At 36.6% G+C, this 15,984-nt stretch overlaps 11 protein-coding genes across 11 annotated transcripts; 7 read left to right on the forward strand and 4 right to left on the reverse strand.

The window, feature by feature from the left end:
• Positions 1-20: 20 nt before the first annotated feature.
• Positions 21-1,475, reverse strand: B0P05DRAFT_476644 (uncharacterized protein; the record flags this gene model as incomplete). Its single annotated transcript, XM_051574914.1, has 4 exons — positions 21-300; positions 346-890; positions 939-1,209; positions 1,255-1,475. 4 exons carry the CDS (start codon positions 1,473-1,475, stop codon positions 21-23), a joined length of 1,317 nt encoding a protein of 438 aa, XP_051431695.1.
• A 1,190-nt stretch (positions 1,476-2,665) lies between these two features.
• On the forward strand, positions 2,666-3,506 carry B0P05DRAFT_555241 (uncharacterized protein). The gene is made up of 2 exons (XM_051579777.1): positions 2,666-3,159; positions 3,206-3,506. The coding sequence occupies exons 1-2, from the start codon at positions 2,927-2,929 to the stop codon at positions 3,486-3,488; spliced, it is 516 nt and encodes a 171-aa protein (XP_051431696.1). The 5' UTR covers positions 2,666-2,926; the 3' UTR covers positions 3,489-3,506.
• On the reverse strand, positions 3,507-4,750 carry B0P05DRAFT_496728 (Ribokinase-like protein). The gene is made up of 4 exons (XM_051575394.1): positions 4,275-4,750; positions 3,971-4,229; positions 3,826-3,923; positions 3,507-3,780 (listed from the first exon to the last, which is right to left on the reverse strand). Exons 1-4 carry the CDS (start codon positions 4,715-4,717, stop codon positions 3,516-3,518), a joined length of 1,065 nt encoding a protein of 354 aa, XP_051431697.1. The 5' UTR covers positions 4,718-4,750; the 3' UTR covers positions 3,507-3,515.
• A 570-nt stretch (positions 4,751-5,320) lies between these two features.
• On the forward strand, positions 5,321-6,303 carry B0P05DRAFT_590211 (uncharacterized protein; the record flags this gene model as incomplete). The annotated part of the gene is made up of 4 exons (XM_051582788.1): positions 5,321-5,556; positions 5,617-5,747; positions 5,794-5,934; positions 6,074-6,303. 4 exons carry the CDS (start codon positions 5,321-5,323, stop codon positions 6,301-6,303), a joined length of 738 nt encoding a protein of 245 aa, XP_051431698.1.
• Positions 6,304-6,506: 203 nt separating this feature from the next.
• Positions 6,507-6,680, forward strand: B0P05DRAFT_476575 (uncharacterized protein; the record flags this gene model as incomplete). The annotated part of the gene is made up of 1 exon (XM_051574911.1): positions 6,507-6,680. A coding segment is annotated over one exon (174 nt), but the record flags the coding sequence as incomplete, so codon positions are not given.
• An 887-nt stretch (positions 6,681-7,567) lies between these two features.
• B0P05DRAFT_555250 (uncharacterized protein) lies at positions 7,568-8,777 on the forward strand. Its single transcript, XM_051579778.1, has 4 exons — positions 7,568-7,769; positions 7,848-7,919; positions 7,963-8,538; positions 8,585-8,777. The coding sequence occupies exons 1-4, from the start codon at positions 7,590-7,592 to the stop codon at positions 8,729-8,731; spliced, it is 975 nt and encodes a 324-aa protein (XP_051431700.1). The 5' UTR covers positions 7,568-7,589; the 3' UTR covers positions 8,732-8,777.
• B0P05DRAFT_555252 (uncharacterized protein) lies at positions 8,778-10,543 on the forward strand. Its single transcript, XM_051579779.1, has 2 exons — positions 8,778-9,645; positions 9,686-10,543. Exons 1-2 carry the CDS (start codon positions 8,803-8,805, stop codon positions 10,376-10,378), a joined length of 1,536 nt encoding a protein of 511 aa, XP_051431701.1. The 5' UTR covers positions 8,778-8,802; the 3' UTR covers positions 10,379-10,543.
• Positions 10,544-10,595: 52 nt separating this feature from the next.
• Positions 10,596-11,750, reverse strand: B0P05DRAFT_555260 (uncharacterized protein). The gene is made up of 3 exons (XM_051579780.1): positions 11,315-11,750; positions 11,135-11,272; positions 10,596-11,093 (listed from the first exon to the last, which is right to left on the reverse strand). Exons 1-3 carry the CDS (start codon positions 11,549-11,551, stop codon positions 10,812-10,814), a joined length of 657 nt encoding a protein of 218 aa, XP_051431702.1. The 5' UTR covers positions 11,552-11,750; the 3' UTR covers positions 10,596-10,811.
• On the forward strand, positions 11,727-12,602 carry B0P05DRAFT_555267 (uncharacterized protein). Its single transcript, XM_051579781.1, has 6 exons — positions 11,727-11,858; positions 11,906-12,027; positions 12,078-12,210; positions 12,255-12,355; positions 12,401-12,437; positions 12,484-12,602. The coding sequence occupies exons 1-6, from the start codon at positions 11,748-11,750 to the stop codon at positions 12,508-12,510; spliced, it is 531 nt and encodes a 176-aa protein (XP_051431703.1). The 5' UTR covers positions 11,727-11,747; the 3' UTR covers positions 12,511-12,602.
• Positions 12,603-12,821: 219 nt separating this feature from the next.
• B0P05DRAFT_581055 (Rho GTPase activation protein) lies at positions 12,822-15,326 on the forward strand (the record flags this gene model as incomplete). Its single annotated transcript, XM_051582064.1, has 7 exons — positions 12,822-12,867; positions 12,909-13,042; positions 13,090-13,338; positions 13,385-13,975; positions 14,028-15,098; positions 15,156-15,253; positions 15,308-15,326. The coding sequence occupies 7 exons, from the start codon at positions 12,822-12,824 to the stop codon at positions 15,324-15,326; spliced, it is 2,208 nt and encodes a 735-aa protein (XP_051431704.1).
• Positions 15,308-15,971, reverse strand: B0P05DRAFT_236267 (Redoxin; the record flags this gene model as incomplete). Its single annotated transcript, XM_051573298.1, has 3 exons — positions 15,308-15,786; positions 15,840-15,904; positions 15,951-15,971. Coding segments are annotated over 3 exons (498 nt in total), but the record flags the coding sequence as incomplete, so codon positions are not given.
• Positions 15,972-15,984: the final 13 nt, after the last annotated feature.

Genomic DNA, 15,984 nt, shown 5'->3' on the forward strand with positions numbered 1-15,984 from the left:
GTGTACTAGTTTTTTTTCTTTTACTTTTCAGTAAGTAACGGAGGCGGTGAAGAAGGCGTTCCACTAACGGCTTTTACCATAAAATCAAGAAAACGTTTACCATAAGTCAAAGGATGTACAGAGGAGATGGTTTCTTTATCTTGCGTGATGCTTTTCCATATAGTTTCTGCACGTTTTGCGATATTGTAAGGTGTCAGAATATCAATGACACCCACATAATAGAGTTTATCTAATGGCCTGTTTTCTTCATCACTCGACCTAAATCCGCCATCATCTGCGTAAAAGATACACCATCGACGCCTAAACATATGCTTAGTAAAAGCTAACTACGGTTTGTCCACTTACTCTTCAGAAGGGCTGATAGGTAAATCAGAAGGGTGAATATGAACAGGATTAGCTCGTTTTAATGCTTTTCGCATAATCTCTGCCTTGCTCTGCCTTCTCAAGAGTCCATCTGCCAACATTTTTTCCGTTCTTGGTGTGACCATCTGTAGACTTTGATCTCGAATGCACTCTGTGTTGCCCCTTCTAATATCATGAATACCAATCAACAAGCTATAATCCATAATATTCAATCGTTTCAAAATGTCAACATCTCGTTGCAATTGCTTCAAAAACAATTCTCGTTTCACGCCACCCAGTTGCAGTTGTTGATTTGTCTTAACCCAGTTTTGATCTTTCATTACAGCATGTGGATTTTTTTCGATTTCTTGATCTGATGTGAGTCGTCCAAATAAGGAGCCCTTAAGATCAAATGTCTGGTGAATGTCTTTATTGGACGGCAGCACGTTCCCCATAACAACAAAGTGGATCTTTCGACCCCGAGGTAGTTTAATGCGATGAAGGCCATAGAATCGACACAAAAGGGTATTTGGGTTCTTGGCTACATGCTTATTTTGTATGAGTCTCTATAGTTATTTGCCTCTTTTTCTACTTACCTCATAATAATCTTTAAGAATTTTTCTCATAAATTTATGTTCACTGTGATGGATCGTTTTGATAATAAATCGATAGTCTCTAGAGTAGTAAAAAAAACTACCGCTTTTCCCTGGAGATCCAATTTCACTCAGGATATACTTGTTAGTCAAAGACATCATATAGTCAGCAGCATCCACATGAAACTTTTCTCGCAAATAGCGAAACACCCAAGGTGCATAATCTTTGAATTTAAAATCATACTTGACACCAGGTGTTAATTCATTTCCAGTTCTAAGAAAATAATAAGCCAAATGATATCATCACGCCTTCACTTACACATCAAACACAAGTTTATGGGCAGCAGTAAAATCTTCCTCTGTCAATAGTCTTGGGAGTTTAGCAGACACACGGCCTACTGCAATTCGAATGCCTGTCAACATATCATACATGAGCTGATAGTTTCGATGCCCCTTTGCCACTCGAGTGCCTATAGCAACACGACTACTGTTGTCATCATCATCGTCTTCTTCATCATACGTATGTCGTTGTCGTCGCATATGTCGTCTCATTTTAATGTCTTGCTCAAGTGCTTGTTCCTCATCATTATTCAAGTGTCCTAGATCCATACGTGCAGAAGCAGGCGATATGAGCTTCATGGTGTTGATTAAAGGGGTGCTTTTGGTATCAATGAATAAAGGGGGTGGCTTTCGTATAACTTTATTGTCCGAGAGTATGGGTGAAGTCAATAGCTTTGAATCCAATACTGAATCAGAATTAGAGCGATCTTTATGGCTCATAAAGACAGGATTTGCTATCGTTGTTGACATTGGATAGTTAAGAAAATGATATAAAAAGAAAAAGAGAAAAAAAGAGGGAGAAGGAGAGAAATAGAAAAGGAAAACGAAAGAAATTCTAAAGTAGTTATGCGCGGAGATTGCTGTAGTACTAAACAAAAAACCTAAATTGGAGAACAATGATATCCCATCATGACGTCTTTTTTCTTAGTGTATTTTCATGATACAACAATAGACAATTATTCATTAAAAAAAAGGAAAGAAAAAGAAACCCTTTTTATATGTATAATTGCATGTCCTGGTTCAAAGAATAAATTTCCCCGAATTACTGCTATTCTTCCGGTTTACATTTCAAAAAAAGAGGAAAAGAGCATTCTTGTAGTATATCGTTTCCCCCCCTTTTTTTTATTCCCGGTAATTTCTGTACCTGTAATGACGGAGCATTTATCACAGTAATGATTACTTAAATCAGACACTACTTGTGTTACTAGTGTAACAAGCACAAAAATGATGATGTCTCTATTGGCTTTATTGTTTTGGTTAATTGTAATTCAAAGTTTCTACTTTTTTCTTCAATAAAGTATAACCAGAACAACGCGAATTTTTTAGGATCAATAAAGGCTGTGTTTCCAAAAAAAAAAAAAAAATTGTGTTGTGACTGTGCAGACTATCACTTTTATCCATTATGTCTTTGTCATTTTTATGGTTAAAGATTCAATTTACTGCCTCATGCTATAGATATATACTTGCTACATTCATATAAGCTCTACTTAGTCATAGAACTATGCTCAGTCTTTTTGAGATCTTTTTGTATGTATGATTTGAAGAAATTCATGCGAGTTAAAAAAAAAAAGCTCTTCCTCACCTTCAACACTATGCATAACGCAGTGACTGCTCTAAAAAAAGTTGTAGCACTCTAGAGATCATGAAGAACAAATTTTCCTCTTTTTTTTCTTTTCTTTTCAACACTATGAGTCCAACTGCCCACGATAACCCTATGCAAGTACAACACACCACATCAATCCCATTTTTTGTTTTCAAAACTAACTTCGATTATTAGCCTTCATAGTGGAAAGAGAAAAGCTATTGACACACACCATATACCTTTCCTTATTGACGGTCTTGAACCTATCGAACCTCAGTCACGCCTTAACATAGTCAAGAACAAGGCACAATCAAAACCATCCATATACGATGATACAACACCCAAAAGGATGGTGGTGGAACTGATTGACTTGTATTATCCGCCATTGATTTGTCCCGATTGCATTCATGTAAGCAGAGCCAAATTAGAGGCAGAAGATCATTTAAAGACCAAGCATCAGGGCATGAAATTATTTCAATGCCTTGCACCTCAATGTCAACATAACTATAAATCAAAAGGTGGGCTCAAATATCATTTGGAGCATGCTCATCAAGTCAGTAGTCGTCACTCTCCAATCAAAAGGTAGGCAGTACATATTCATCTTAATATATCTTATCCCCCTCTTTAGTGACATACCAGTACAAGAACAGAAAGAAAAACCTCAAAAGCGACTAAAACGACTTGAACTATCACCACGACTTACACAGCTATTAAATGATGCATATTCTCCTACTACATGCCCAGCCTGTCATGTCGAATTCAAGAAAAAGACACATGTGATACATCACTTGGTGGAAGCTCATCAAGGCCAAGAACCTTATCAATGTATTGTTAAAGAATGCAAACGTACAAAAGCATATGCTACTCGTGAAGGTCTAATTTATCATTTGATGAACTATCATGATCAATAAAAATAACAAAAGAAGAGTATGGGTATTCTAGTTTATAAGTTCGTCTTCATCCATTAATAATTGATTAAATCCAAACTGAGACACTTTTCTACTGGCTAGTTCACAAGCAAACGTTAATGTGGACCATAATGAATAACCTCTTCCTAATCCATGAATGACAGCTGCAATAAATGTGTCACCAGCACCTATACAATCAACCACTTGACATGGTACTGCGGGTGCATGAAGAATATCGCCTATTTTACTAGAACATGTAGCGCCTTGTGCGCCCCAAGTACAAAATAAAATGGCACTAAGACAAGGTTTAGTTTTACGAAGAAAGAAAGCTTAAATTTACCCAGGCTTACATCTCATTTGAGCATATCGTATAAAATCTTCAGAGTTTGTGTAGCCTCGTTTCTCTGCATACAATTTAGAGAAAAACACAACATCACCCTAAAGAGAGTATGAGTGCACTATTAGGGTTTACATATCTTAATTACCTTGTCTACCAAATCATCTATTAGGGGTCTATCAGGATGTTCAATTTCAACTGAGATAGTGATCTTGTCTCGCCAGCCTTCTCTTTTTGCTTTAGTTTCAATCCAGTCTATCTGCAACAAGGTATCACTGACATTTCTGCCCTCAAAATGAGCCCAATGAAATGTCGGTTGCCGAGGATCAAAATCAAGGCTCATGGTTTTTGAAATCTTGTTCATTTCTAAACGCCGAGCAAACTCATCTTTGGTAATGCCCTGGATACTACAAAAATAGGTGAGTTGATGTTTAATTAGTTTTGTTATTTACGTGTTACAGGAAATGATAGTCCGAGATCCCGTTTGTTGTGTCGAAATAATGTAACACGAAGGTGTGGGTTGCTTACGATGATAACAAGTGGATGTCTTGATGCCTTTGGATTCAAGTTGTGTAAGCAGCATGGCTGTAGTTTCTTTAGGCCCTACAGCTGACATAACATACGGACATGTTCTGGAAAACTGAACCAAGACTTCAGCAGTATTAACACAGTTTCCGCCACATCGCATTTGTTGCACTGATTGTGATTTACTGTCTTCTTGCGGATAAGCATCAACCTTTAATATTGTATCTTGATAGATTTGGCCAACAAGTAATACCTTGAATGGTTTTTCATCCAAGAATGAACTTGATCGGGATAGAGTCCGACTGGAAGCAATGGAATAAGAAGAAGATTGAACTGATTCACAGCGTTTTTTCTTTGAGAAAAATACCATAAGGAAAAGAAAAAGAAAGAAATAGAAAAAAACAGACACACGATTAATTTAGTGGCTTCCATGGGCGAAAATGTCAATAATTTCAATAGAATTATTCAACACATGTAGCGCTTGATTTACACTGTAATATTTATTGTCCAACATTACACTATGTTTCGAACAAAAAAATTGTCTAGTACAGTTTGTAAACAAAATTGATTGTCCTAGAAGAATTTCAAGTGTTTATTTATTTTTAAGGGAAAAAGAAGTTGTTTAGGCTGTGGTTAATTATATATAAAAAAAAGGGACAAAGTAGATTCCTTTTTCAACTATACAAAACCATAAAAGTGTCTGATCTTAAAACAGTTGCATATCTGAAACTACGGGTTACACTGAATGTTTATTGTCTATTTTTGAATTGCTTTGTCATTCTTATAAATGCATTTAAACAAGCTTCCCTTTTATTCATCAGTTTGTTTGCATATCTACTCATTCGATTCATAATGAATAAAGGAACATATTGATATGGGCTCAAGTAGGTAAAGAAATAAAGAAAGAATGGACATGTATAAATTCCTTGTTGTTTCTTTCATATCTTTTTCTCATTTCTTTTACCTTAACTTTATGCCATATCATTCATTACTTATTTATGCTTCGGCATTAGTGATTTCCACTATAGTCCTAGAAACAGTCCCACCTAGACCTGATTTTCGTAGCACCAAGAACATAACATTTTCTTCAGCAGGAGGAGGTAGCAGTCATCATGTATGGGTTCTTGAGATCTTGAAAGAAATGCATCATCGTGGACATCAAGCCGCTCTTTATTCCAGAGTAAAATACCTTGCATCGACTGATGATATGTACTCATTTTTTTAATACGGAGATCAACTTCGATTTGCTGATGCATATCCTATAATAAGAACAAAGCAGGTGGACGGAGCATTTGATTTTATCAAGCATTCAAATATTGACATTTTGATCAATTCTCACCCGGATCAAATTGAATTGGGCATGTTTGCAGTACAAGCAAGCATGATAAATCATACATTAAGTGACTTGGTCTTGTATACAACATACATATTCATGTTTAAGTATAGATTTCTATGAATATCAGGTCTTGTTTGAACAAAAACAGATTGGCTTGGTTATTTGTGATTCGTTTGCCATTAATTGTATTGGTGCTGCCGCTGTTTCTGAATTACCTGTAATGATTACTTCTACCATGAGCTTGTATGCAGGTATAAACGTACATGCATAGACTTTTAACTTATCATAAGTATAAAATTTTCTCCTTTGTCTATGCGGCAGTTGAGCCCACAATTGAAACAGACAGTCTATGATTCCGTATATACCGTGGCTATTACAAACTGCTTAAAGAGATCCGCAAGTTATCTAAGAAAGCAAAGCCTGCATTTGACTTACAGCGCAAATTGGATTTGTCGTATGTCTATGATACCTCTTCATCTCGTTACAATGCTGTTCCCAAACTAGCCAGTAGTCTGTATGGGGCCAAACTTGCGTGTTCCCTTAGTCCTTTATTTCATATGGAGGAACCTGTTATGCAAAGCACCTATCCTGCACTGAATCAAGCGACAGCTGCTTTCTAGACAGCTATCAGCATGTTGCCTATATTGCATTTGGATAATATGTCACCAGTACAGCACAAAATACTCAGATCATGATGCCTAGTCTACTTTAGCTCAAGCAAGAAAAAATCATTGATGGTATCTTATAGGGTTGATTAGAATCTCAAACTATTATTGATGAAGTCAATAGTACGTATAAACTTCGTGAAAGTGTATTGCAAGATAAAGAGATCTATCTGGCTTCATGGTCACCTCAGTTTACTCTTCTACAGCATCCTACTATACTCTTCTTTGTGACATATGGCGGGATTGGATCTATAAAGTTATGCGTTTGTTTGTATATCTCTTTTTTGGTGACTAGCCTATCAATGCACGCTCCATTGCTCGTACAGGACTAGGCCCTTACTTTAACACCTTCAACTTGAATTTTGACAAGCATGACTATCATCAGTTCTATAATCAACTCTCTCAGTTGGCTACAGATCCAAACAACGCAATACAGACCAATGTAGACCGATACAAATGTTATGTTCAAGTCCGTTCCAACATGCTATAATACGAGGATCTGATTTGATGGAAGAAACTCTGTTTGCCAATAACAAAGACGGCTTAATTGCCTATCGTAAAAGTGTAGCTTATACACTAACCAGAAATAAGAGTTTGCCAAGTTTTCTTTTTGTCCTTTGAACTCAACAACAAAGATATCATGATCCAAGAGCCCTTCCATATGCCAAGATGATACTTAAACGCGCTCAGTTCTTTGTGGATGATTTGTCGAGATGTTTGTTTTAAGATAATATAAACAGAAAGAAGTCAGTGCTTGGTGGTACAGCCTTTGGTATCAACCACAGCTTGGTATTGGTTGGTCATATTGTGTAATAGTATGAATGTAATGGGAGGATAGTAGAGGAGGTATTCCACTACCTCCTCGTATCTGTGTAAATATTTTGCATATGTCGGTTCATACCTATTACTGATTTACTTCTCTTTTATCTCCCTTGTATTCTCTGCTCTTTCTTATAATCTAATGTAAGTAACAATATAAATATTATTCATGCATCCCATACTATGCTTAATTTTTAGAATTTGATTTTTCAGCGCGATTCTTTTTTTCAATAAAGTGTAGTATACCATGGATCAAACGATATAATATCGATATTTACGCTGTATTTACCATGGTTGCTATGCACATAATTCAACCAGCGCAAAAGCACAAAATGAAATTGACTTGAACAATAAAGACGTCATTCTAAAATAAGCTTTCAATTACTATTTTTCCCTCTTTTTTTTATTTATTTATCTCGATAATGACTCAACCTAACGATGGTATCAAAGTAGTAGATGCTGAACCAGCAGCACCTACTCAAGCTTCATCTATGAATGCCAATGCTTTGTTGAACAACACATTAGATGGTTTTGCTAATTTGAGTTCTCGTATTAATCCTTTTGCTCAAAAGTTAAACAAAGGTCTTGGCCAAGTGAGACAGGTAAGTCCTATTTATGAGAAAAAAAAAAAGCAAGTAATGCTAATATATATATATATACATACATACATACATATATAGTATGCTCAAGAAAAGCTGGGTACTGCTGAAAATGTTACTGAGCTTCCTCAAGAATACAAGGACTTAGAAAAGGTAAGACGTGATTGTCTGAACAATAAACCTGATTCATCATTAGCGTTTGGATGCTCTTCGTAATGTACAAGCCAACATGCTCAAAGTATCTCGTACTTACAACAACTCATCATATGATTATCCTGTTCAAATCCAACAATCCTTGATTGGAATGACCAACACCATGACGCGAGAAATCCAACATTTGACTAACTCTGCTGCTGACCGTTCAGCCACTGTTGAAGCAGAAGAACCTAAGACGTTGCTTCATGGCCTTTCTCGTATTGCAGCTCAAGGATCGGAAGCTATTGGTGTCCAAGAACCCTTAGGTACTGCTCTCTTCAAATACGCTACTATCACTGAAAAAGTCGCTGATGCACGTGTCAAGATGGACAAGACCATTGTTGACAAATTCAACAAGCCTGTCCAGACAACACTGAACTCATCGATTGAACAAGCCCTTAAAGCACGTCGTAATGTTCAATCTATTCGTCTTAGTTTAGACGCCTGTAAAGCAAGATATCGATCTGCTCGTCCCGAAAAATCAGAAGCTGCTCGATTAGAAGTCGAACAAGCCGAAGATCAGTTTGTTGCTGCTGTTGAAGAAGCCACCAATCTCATGAAGGCTGCTCTTGAGAACGTAAGTGAAAAGAGTGAATGTTGGTTGTTGCTAATCTATCTTTTAGCCAGAGCCCTTTAGAAATTTGGCTGACTTGGTTCAGGCTCAATTACAATACTTTAAAGAAGCACAAGAACTTTTATCTGATCTTGCACCTGAATTGGATGAAATTCAAGTCACTCAAGAATCTTTGTACAGAAATAGCCGCGTTTAATAAAGTCATGGTTGTTACACATACTAAACAATCACATGAGAATTTCTTTTTTCTTTTTCTTCTACTTTCTTATGACAAATCCATCTTCTTGGCTATACCCATTCACTTATTCTTTACAGACCACTTCAGGAGACAATAAAGAACAAGATAATACAAACAGTGTTTGGTCATGGCTAGGTTATTCTAATACAGCTGAACCAGATAAGCAAACACCGAAAGAGACAATAGAAGAAATACCAGAAGATACACTGGAAGAGACACCAGAAGATATATCAGTGAAGAAACCATTTTATTGGAACTACTTATTTAGTAATTCAACAAGCAAGAATGAACCTGACTCTATAGAAGAAAAATCAAAGATGAAACAGAACGTCGTCTTGCCTACATTTGAACAACAAGAAGAACAACAGCCACCTTCCTTTTTATCCAAAGCAGTTCAAGCTATTCATTCATTCTTATCCACTACGCCTGATGCACTACTACACAAAAAGAACAAAAATATAGTGATTATAGGTGTTCATGGCTGGTTTCCTATGAAACTTGTTCGTAGCATGATTGGTGAGCCCACAGGCACATCTACTAAGTTTTGTGAACAAATGACAGCTGCCCTTGAAAAATATTTTGATATGCATAATATTATAGATGCCCATATCACTAGTATACCTTTAGTATGGGAAGGCAAAGTACTAGAGCGTGTAGAGAAATTGTTTAGCCAAGTATTAGAATGGAGAGAGACCATTCAATCAGCTGATTTAATATTATGGGCCACTCATTCTCAAGGTACGCCTGTGTCTACTATCTTGCTTCAGAGAATGATCCAGGACAGACTAGTGACTCAACCTGTCTGTATGTTGGCTATGGCAGGTATTTCTCATGGTCCATTTCCTTCATTAAAAGGTAGTTTACTTGTTAAAGTAAGTTAGGATACATAACAACATGCTTGACAATGACTAGTATTTTGAAGCAGATGCTGCCCGTGAATTATTTGAATTTATGCATTCAGATTCACCCATCTCAGTCACTTATCGAGAAGCCATGGCTTACAATCTACAGCACCATGTTAAGGTAGTGTTGGTGGGGTCTATGCAAGATCAAGTAGTGCCCTTGTATTCTGCTATCATGTCTGGCATGTCCCATCCGAATATCTTGCGTGCTGTCTATATCGATTCCCATCTTGAAGATGACTTCTTGGTCAGATTGATTGTGTTTTGTATTCGACTGTTGAATATGGGATTATCTGACCATGGTTTTCTGATTTATATCAGTGAAGTATTGGCAGGGAATGTGTATGCATTAGAAGGAGGTCATTCTACTATCTATGAAGCATTAGATGTGTTCTTGTTGCCATTACATTATGTGTTTGAAACAAAGCAAGTCCATGTCAAAGCCAGGACAGAGACACAAAAGCAACGGGCCATTCACCAAGTCGAGGCCAGTATGGATCCATTTCATGCGACTACTCGACTTAACCCATATCATTTACCTTGGGCCATGCGAGGTATTTGGGATGATCCTCGTATCATTCAACATGCGATACTGAGTAAAGAACTAGAGCAACTCCAATACTTGTTTGAACATTGGTATCCCACCACAGCTAAACTAAAGGAAATCAAATTTCGGTTAGAGCCTTTAAAAGCACGACTCTAATAAAGATCAATTCTTTAAGGAATGGATTCTCCTTTATGTGTGTTCAAGGAGATTCAGTGGCTGATAAACTTTGTATGTTTCCCTCCTCTTTTTCTTCTTTCTTCTTTCTTTTATGTCAAATACATTAATAAAAGCAAAAGAATCTTGTATAGTGCATACTAGACGGTAAAAATAAACTACTTTTGAATTTATATTAAAATAAACTAGATTCTTTAGCATGACACATATTCATCAACAGGAAACCATCATGACTCCTCCACCTTCACCCAATACTGTCAAAATGGTTCATGAAAAAGAACATACAAAGAATGATTCTTATTGGCTTGGATGGTAAGTCCTCCTTTTTTCTTTTTTAATGACACGCATAGACTGATAGCAAATTAAAGTGTGGTAGCATGTTTATTATGTTGTGCTGTAAAAAATGAGAAATAAATTAAAGCAATTGATGCAGTCGATTCAGAGTAGCTTGATGATCATGTTGATACAGTGCTTTTTCTTTTTCAAATACTCTTGTGGCTGTTTCGTATCTTTTGCGGTGATAATCACAGATATCATTGTCATCAGGAGGTGTAGGCAATTGTCGACAGATTTGATTGTAGGGTATATGAGGTGTGTCCCAGACAAGTTGACGTGTTTGATCCATGATATGGTCTAGTTTATTCTTCCAAGTAGTGGCTTCTTCTTTGAGTTCAAGTGATAGCTGCATCATCTTATTCTATGGTTATGTGAGTAGAATGCATCAATAGAGTGTTGTACCTCAGTATCCTGAAGTTGAGTTATATCTTGATTGCATAGATCAGTTTGAACTTGTTGATCTGTATAGACTAATTGTTCAATATCACAACGAGACTGACTGATATCTTGTTCTGCCTTTTCTAATTGTGCTTCTAAATCCTATCATGCAGTATAAACAAGTTGTCTGATGTAGTCATGTACCTTGATTTTTTGTTCAAATGCTTGCTTCATTTGATTACATTGTTGATCCATCTTTTGAAACTCATCTTCTTGTTCTTCATAGTATAATTGGGGTATATAAGGTGTAGACTGGTTATGTCTTGCTAGTTCTTGTTCTGTCAACAAAGTCTTGTTGGGTTCTGAGCATACGGATCGATAGACTTTCTCATTATGTCTTGGTACATCTATGCCTTTATGAATATGATAGATACTATTCATAACTTACTCTCTGACTGAGTAGAATGAACAGGAGAATAAACAGAAGATAATGAGATGGAATCTCTGCTTATACTTGGGTGATTGACACTTATTTTATCCACATAATCATAATATTTATAATCTAAAGACATAATGAAAATAAAAGAAACACGTACGTCACTGTATTTTCTTTTTATTTTTTTTAATTTTTTAAAATATGCATAGTATGTATGATGATGAACCACAGTCTATATTTGTCTTTAAGAACCCCTTGCGTTTCTTGTCAAGAAAAGGAAGACAAATAGGTGCCTATACTTCTGGAGGATTGGTAATGAAGTATACCAAAAAAAAAAAGGAGAATTAACAAAAGATTAGCTTGCTGTGGGATGGTGGATATTTATTGATGCAGTCATCAACTCTGCCAAGTATAATGGAGCGACATCTATGGGTTTTGAAGACTGGTTCTCTGGTATTCTGACCACATTTGGTATGGTGGTGTATGTATAACGGCCAGTACCATATACAATGAACTCACAAGAGTGGATAGTATTAATTTGATTGACAAGAATCGTTTACAAGGTGAATCTGCCATGTATGCAGGTTCAGGGCTAGTATGGAAAGCAAGATTGTTTTTATTTCTTGGATTTGCTTTGATTGCAGGAGGATTTGCTGGTGCCTGTGTAAGTACATGTCTTCAAGTTGTATTTTACTTATAGAAATGTAGTGTGTATTGATTATCAAATACATTGTTCATTTGGATTCTGCTCAACCTTATATCAATTATGGCATTGCAGGAGTAGCACAAAATGGGTTAATTATGTTAAGGTAAGTTTCTCTTTATGATTCCCTTTGTTAATAGAACAACAATAGTACCATTGTATTGTGGGTAGCTCAAAACACAAGAGAGGTAAGTGTATCTGCAAAAACAAACATAACTGATCTTTGTCCTATAGGAATATGAATACAATGTCCGTATTTAGGCTCTTTAAAACAAGTTTTTGTGTAATATTCCTGTGTAACTGATTTAAATATATATATATATAAAAATGCACACACACACACACACACACACATATATATCTACATTTTGCCCCTTTCCTTTCCTTTTATTGTTGTTATTGTTCTTATTATTATGACAGATAGAAGAAGTGGTATGGTGCAATCCTTTGGCTATCCACAAAACAGTACTATTGTCAGTAGAGCAGTAGCTGCTGCTGCTGCTAATAATCATCATTCGAGTCGTAACAGAGGCAGAGGATCAAAGCGATATTCTGTCTCTGTGTTTTATTCGATGGCAGCAGAACAAGACATTGAAGTAGAAGATGAGCTTGCTAAAGGTAGATTAAACCTTGGTACTCTTTTTACTGATCTTGATTAGCTCAAAAAAGATTACGAGAATTAAAAACAAAGATTTCCACTCAATCCAAAAAGAACTTTATGCGTGAACGCGATGTGCGTTTCTTGGATGCTCGGATTGGATTGTTAATTCAGAACCGAATGGCCTTGGATGAAGTAACGTATCTATAGAATGATATAGACATATTCATATCTATGTGTAGCAACATGAAGTCGCTTCTCGTCTAGAGGACCATGATGATGATGATGAAGACCATTACCCAGATGAGCGACGTATGCAGCAATACGGCAACTTGTTCTATTTACTCCAAAGTGAGCCACGCCATATTGCTATCTTGTGTCGCCTCGTCAGCTTAGCTGAGATCGATACCTTACTTCAAACTGTCATGTTTACCTTGTACGGTAACCAATATGAAAGCCGCGAAGAGCATTTATTACTGACCATGTTTCAGGTAGGTTGATGACAAATAAGGCAACTGATGGTTTACACGACATTAGAATGTATTGGCAGCTCAATTCGAAACAACGACTGAATTCACTTCTTTGTTGCGTGCAAATACACCTGTCTCACGTATGATGACCACCTACACTCGTCGTGGTCCCGGTCAATCTTATCTCAAGTCTGTCTTGTCTGATAAGATCAATCATTTGTTGGAGCATCAAGACCTGAATCTTCAGATCAATCCACTCAAGGTATATGATGAACTAGTCCAAATCACAGAACAAGACAATGGAGGTGTATTACCTGAAGGATTTCCTCGTAGTGTCACGGCTGAAATGGCTTCTTCTAACCCTACTGTTCAGAACATGATTCGCCCTCGCTTAGCTAAACTGATGGAGATTGCTAATTCTTTTTTATCTACCATTATTAGTTCTTTAGATCAAGTGCCTTATGGTATTCGCTGGATCTGTAAACAAATTCGATCTTTGACCAAGCGTAAATATCCTGATGCATCTGATAATGCCATCTCTTCTTTGATTGGTGGGTTTTTCTTTTTACGATTTGTGAATCCCGCTATTGTGACTCCTCAAGCTTATATGTTGGTGGATGGTATTCCTGGCCCACATGCCCGTACCACGCTCACTTTGGTAAGCAACCATTTATTTATCTATCTACTTAAACGAATGTATAAAAACCCAGTTGGCAAAGATGTTGCAGAATTTAGCAAACAAACCTTCTTATGCTAAAGAAGCCTACATGATTCCTACCAATCCCTTTGTCGAACTCAACAAACAACGCACAAATCAATTCCTGACAGACCTTTGTGAAGTAGTTGACTTTTATGAACAACTAGAAATGGACCAGTACATGGCTTTGTCTAAAAAGGATATCATGATCAACATTACACCCAATGAAATCTACAATACGCTCTCTCTTTTACAACAACATATGGACATTTTGGCACCGAAAGAAACAGACCATTTAAGGATCTTGTTGAATGAAGTAGGGCAAGCGCCCTCTCAAGTACCTCGTAAAGAGAACAAAGCAATTGAACTGCCCTTATTCAGTCGATGGGAAATGCCAATTCAAGACTTGACCATGTCACTCATGTCTGAGAACAATATTACACAAAACGATATTTTGTACATGGAAGCCAAATCAATTTTTGTACAAATCATTCGTTCTTTGCCTTATCTGTCTCGTCCCCCATTGAAACTACACTTGATTGCAGAAACAGCAGGCACAGCCAAAGATGCTCAGTTAGTCCATAAAGGCATTAAAGTCAAAGAAATGTTGCGTGAATTAGAAGAAGCAGGTGTGATTGATCGACAGAATCACCAGCTATTAGTGGAAGAAATCACTCATGAATTGGCTCATTTGGGTGATTTGAAAGTCAAGGTGATGCAAGAACTACAATCGTTGGAAAGTGTCTACAAGACCATCATTGACCACAATAATTATCTCAAGAGTCAATTGGAAAGCTACAAGGCTTATCTACAGAATGTGCGTATGCAAAGTACGAATAGCAAAGGCTTGTTGGAAGATCCTAAATCGAAGAAACCCAAGCAAGTTGTCCATAAGTTCACACATCAACAGTTGGAAAAGGAAGGGATCATTAGCGAGACAGAAGTGCCTGATCACCGAAGAAATCAGATTTACTTGACTATTTCGAGTCCAGTGCCTGGCACGTTCATTATATCATTGCACTATAAAGGCAGAGATAAGCCTGTATTAGAAATTGATCTTAAACTGGATGATTTACTTGAGAAGGTAAGTTTTTTTTTTTTTTTTTTTTTTTTTTTTTTTGTCTATGCTCACATCCTACAGCAACAAGACAATGTACAGACATTGGATTTGGAATATATCAAGCTCAATGTTGCTAAAACACTACAGCTATTAACCAAAACCTTCATGGCAAGAAATAGGTAATATATATATATATAAATGGGTTATGTGTAGTGTCTAATCCGCTTTGATAGAACTGGCTTCTTTTCTTAAATTTTTATTATTCTTATTCTTATTTAATTAAAATGATTATTATTACTGTTATAGTTTGGCCAATACAGCATCTGCTCCTGAACTAGTTACACCAGGCTGCTTTTCAACACCAATATATTTGACGACTAAATTATCAACCACAATAGCAAATCGCTTAGAGCGAATGCCCATGCCCATCTTGGTCAAGTCTTGAGTTAAACCTAATGCTGAAGAGAAAAAAGCACTTCCATCTCCAGCCATAATGACATCACTCGTATGGAATGTCTTTGCAAATGCATTCATGACAAATCCATCGGTGACTGAAATGCAAATGATCTTATCAACTCCCTTTGACTTTAGAGCAGCATGGGCATTTAAGAATCCAGGTACATGGGTTTCTGAACAAGCAGGAGTAAAAGGACCGGGAATAGCAAAGATGATTGCTTTTTTATCCTTAAGTTCGTCATGGATTTTAAAGGGAATAGGGTTAATTTATAAGTAACGAGATAGCCCCTTTTTTTAGACTGTTCTTACTGAGGACATGCTTTAAGATCTTGTTGAGGATCATAAGGAACATATTGAAGTGTTGCGTCTGGAATCTAATCCATCAGGTAAATACATATGCATATCGTATTGAACACATACAATATCACCTATTTGAATGCTCTATTGAAAATGT

This window comes from Gilbertella persicaria (genome assembly GCF_025201335.1).
Source record: "Gilbertella persicaria strain CBS 190.32 chromosome Unknown B0P05scaffold_42, whole genome shotgun sequence".
NCBI classification, from domain to species: Eukaryota; Fungi; Mucoromycota; class Mucoromycetes; order Mucorales; family Choanephoraceae; genus Gilbertella; species Gilbertella persicaria.

Bases quoted from the DNA above. Each gene is read 5' to 3' on its own strand.
- B0P05DRAFT_496728 (XM_051575394.1), bottom strand. From the start codon at position 4,717: ATGGTATTTTTCTCAAAGAAAAAACGCTGTGAATCAGTTCAATCTTCT. The intron at 4,230-4,274 runs GTAAATAACAAA...CTATTTTTGTAG, and splicing joins ACTATCATTTCCTGTAACAC to TATCCAGGGCATTACCAAAG. The intron at 3,781-3,825 runs GTAAATTTAAGC...ACCTTGTCTTAG, and splicing joins CAAATGAGATGTAAGCCTGG to TGCCATTTTATTTTGTACTT.
- B0P05DRAFT_555260 (XM_051579780.1), bottom strand. From the start codon at position 11,551: ATGAATAGTATCTATCATATTCATAAAGGCATAGATGTACCAAGACAT. The intron at 11,273-11,314 runs GTACATGACTAC...ACTGCATGATAG, and splicing joins CATTTGAACAAAAAATCAAG to GATTTAGAAGCACAATTAGA. The intron at 11,094-11,134 runs GTACAACACTCT...ACATAACCATAG, and splicing joins CTCAACTTCAGGATACTGAG to AATAAGATGATGCAGCTATC.
- B0P05DRAFT_555241 (XM_051579777.1), top strand. From the start codon at position 2,927: ATGGTGGTGGAACTGATTGACTTGTATTATCCGCCATTGATTTGTCCC. The intron at 3,160-3,205 runs GTAGGCAGTACA...CCCCCTCTTTAG, and splicing joins CGTCACTCTCCAATCAAAAG to TGACATACCAGTACAAGAAC.
- B0P05DRAFT_555252 (XM_051579779.1), top strand. From the start codon at position 8,803: ATGACAAATCCATCTTCTTGGCTATACCCATTCACTTATTCTTTACAG. The intron at 9,646-9,685 runs GTAAGTTAGGAT...GACAATGACTAG, and splicing joins AAGGTAGTTTACTTGTTAAA to TATTTTGAAGCAGATGCTGC.
- B0P05DRAFT_555250 (XM_051579778.1), top strand. From the start codon at position 7,590: ATGACTCAACCTAACGATGGTATCAAAGTAGTAGATGCTGAACCAGCA. The intron at 7,770-7,847 runs GTAAGTCCTATT...ATACATATATAG, and splicing joins GTCTTGGCCAAGTGAGACAG to TATGCTCAAGAAAAGCTGGG. The intron at 7,920-7,962 runs GTAAGACGTGAT...ATTCATCATTAG, and splicing joins AATACAAGGACTTAGAAAAG to CGTTTGGATGCTCTTCGTAA.
- B0P05DRAFT_555267 (XM_051579781.1), top strand. From the start codon at position 11,748: ATGCATAGTATGTATGATGATGAACCACAGTCTATATTTGTCTTTAAG. The intron at 12,211-12,254 runs GTAAGTACATGT...ATAGAAATGTAG, and splicing joins GAGGATTTGCTGGTGCCTGT to TGTGTATTGATTATCAAATA. The intron at 12,438-12,483 runs GTAAGTGTATCT...TTTGTCCTATAG, and splicing joins TAGCTCAAAACACAAGAGAG to GAATATGAATACAATGTCCG.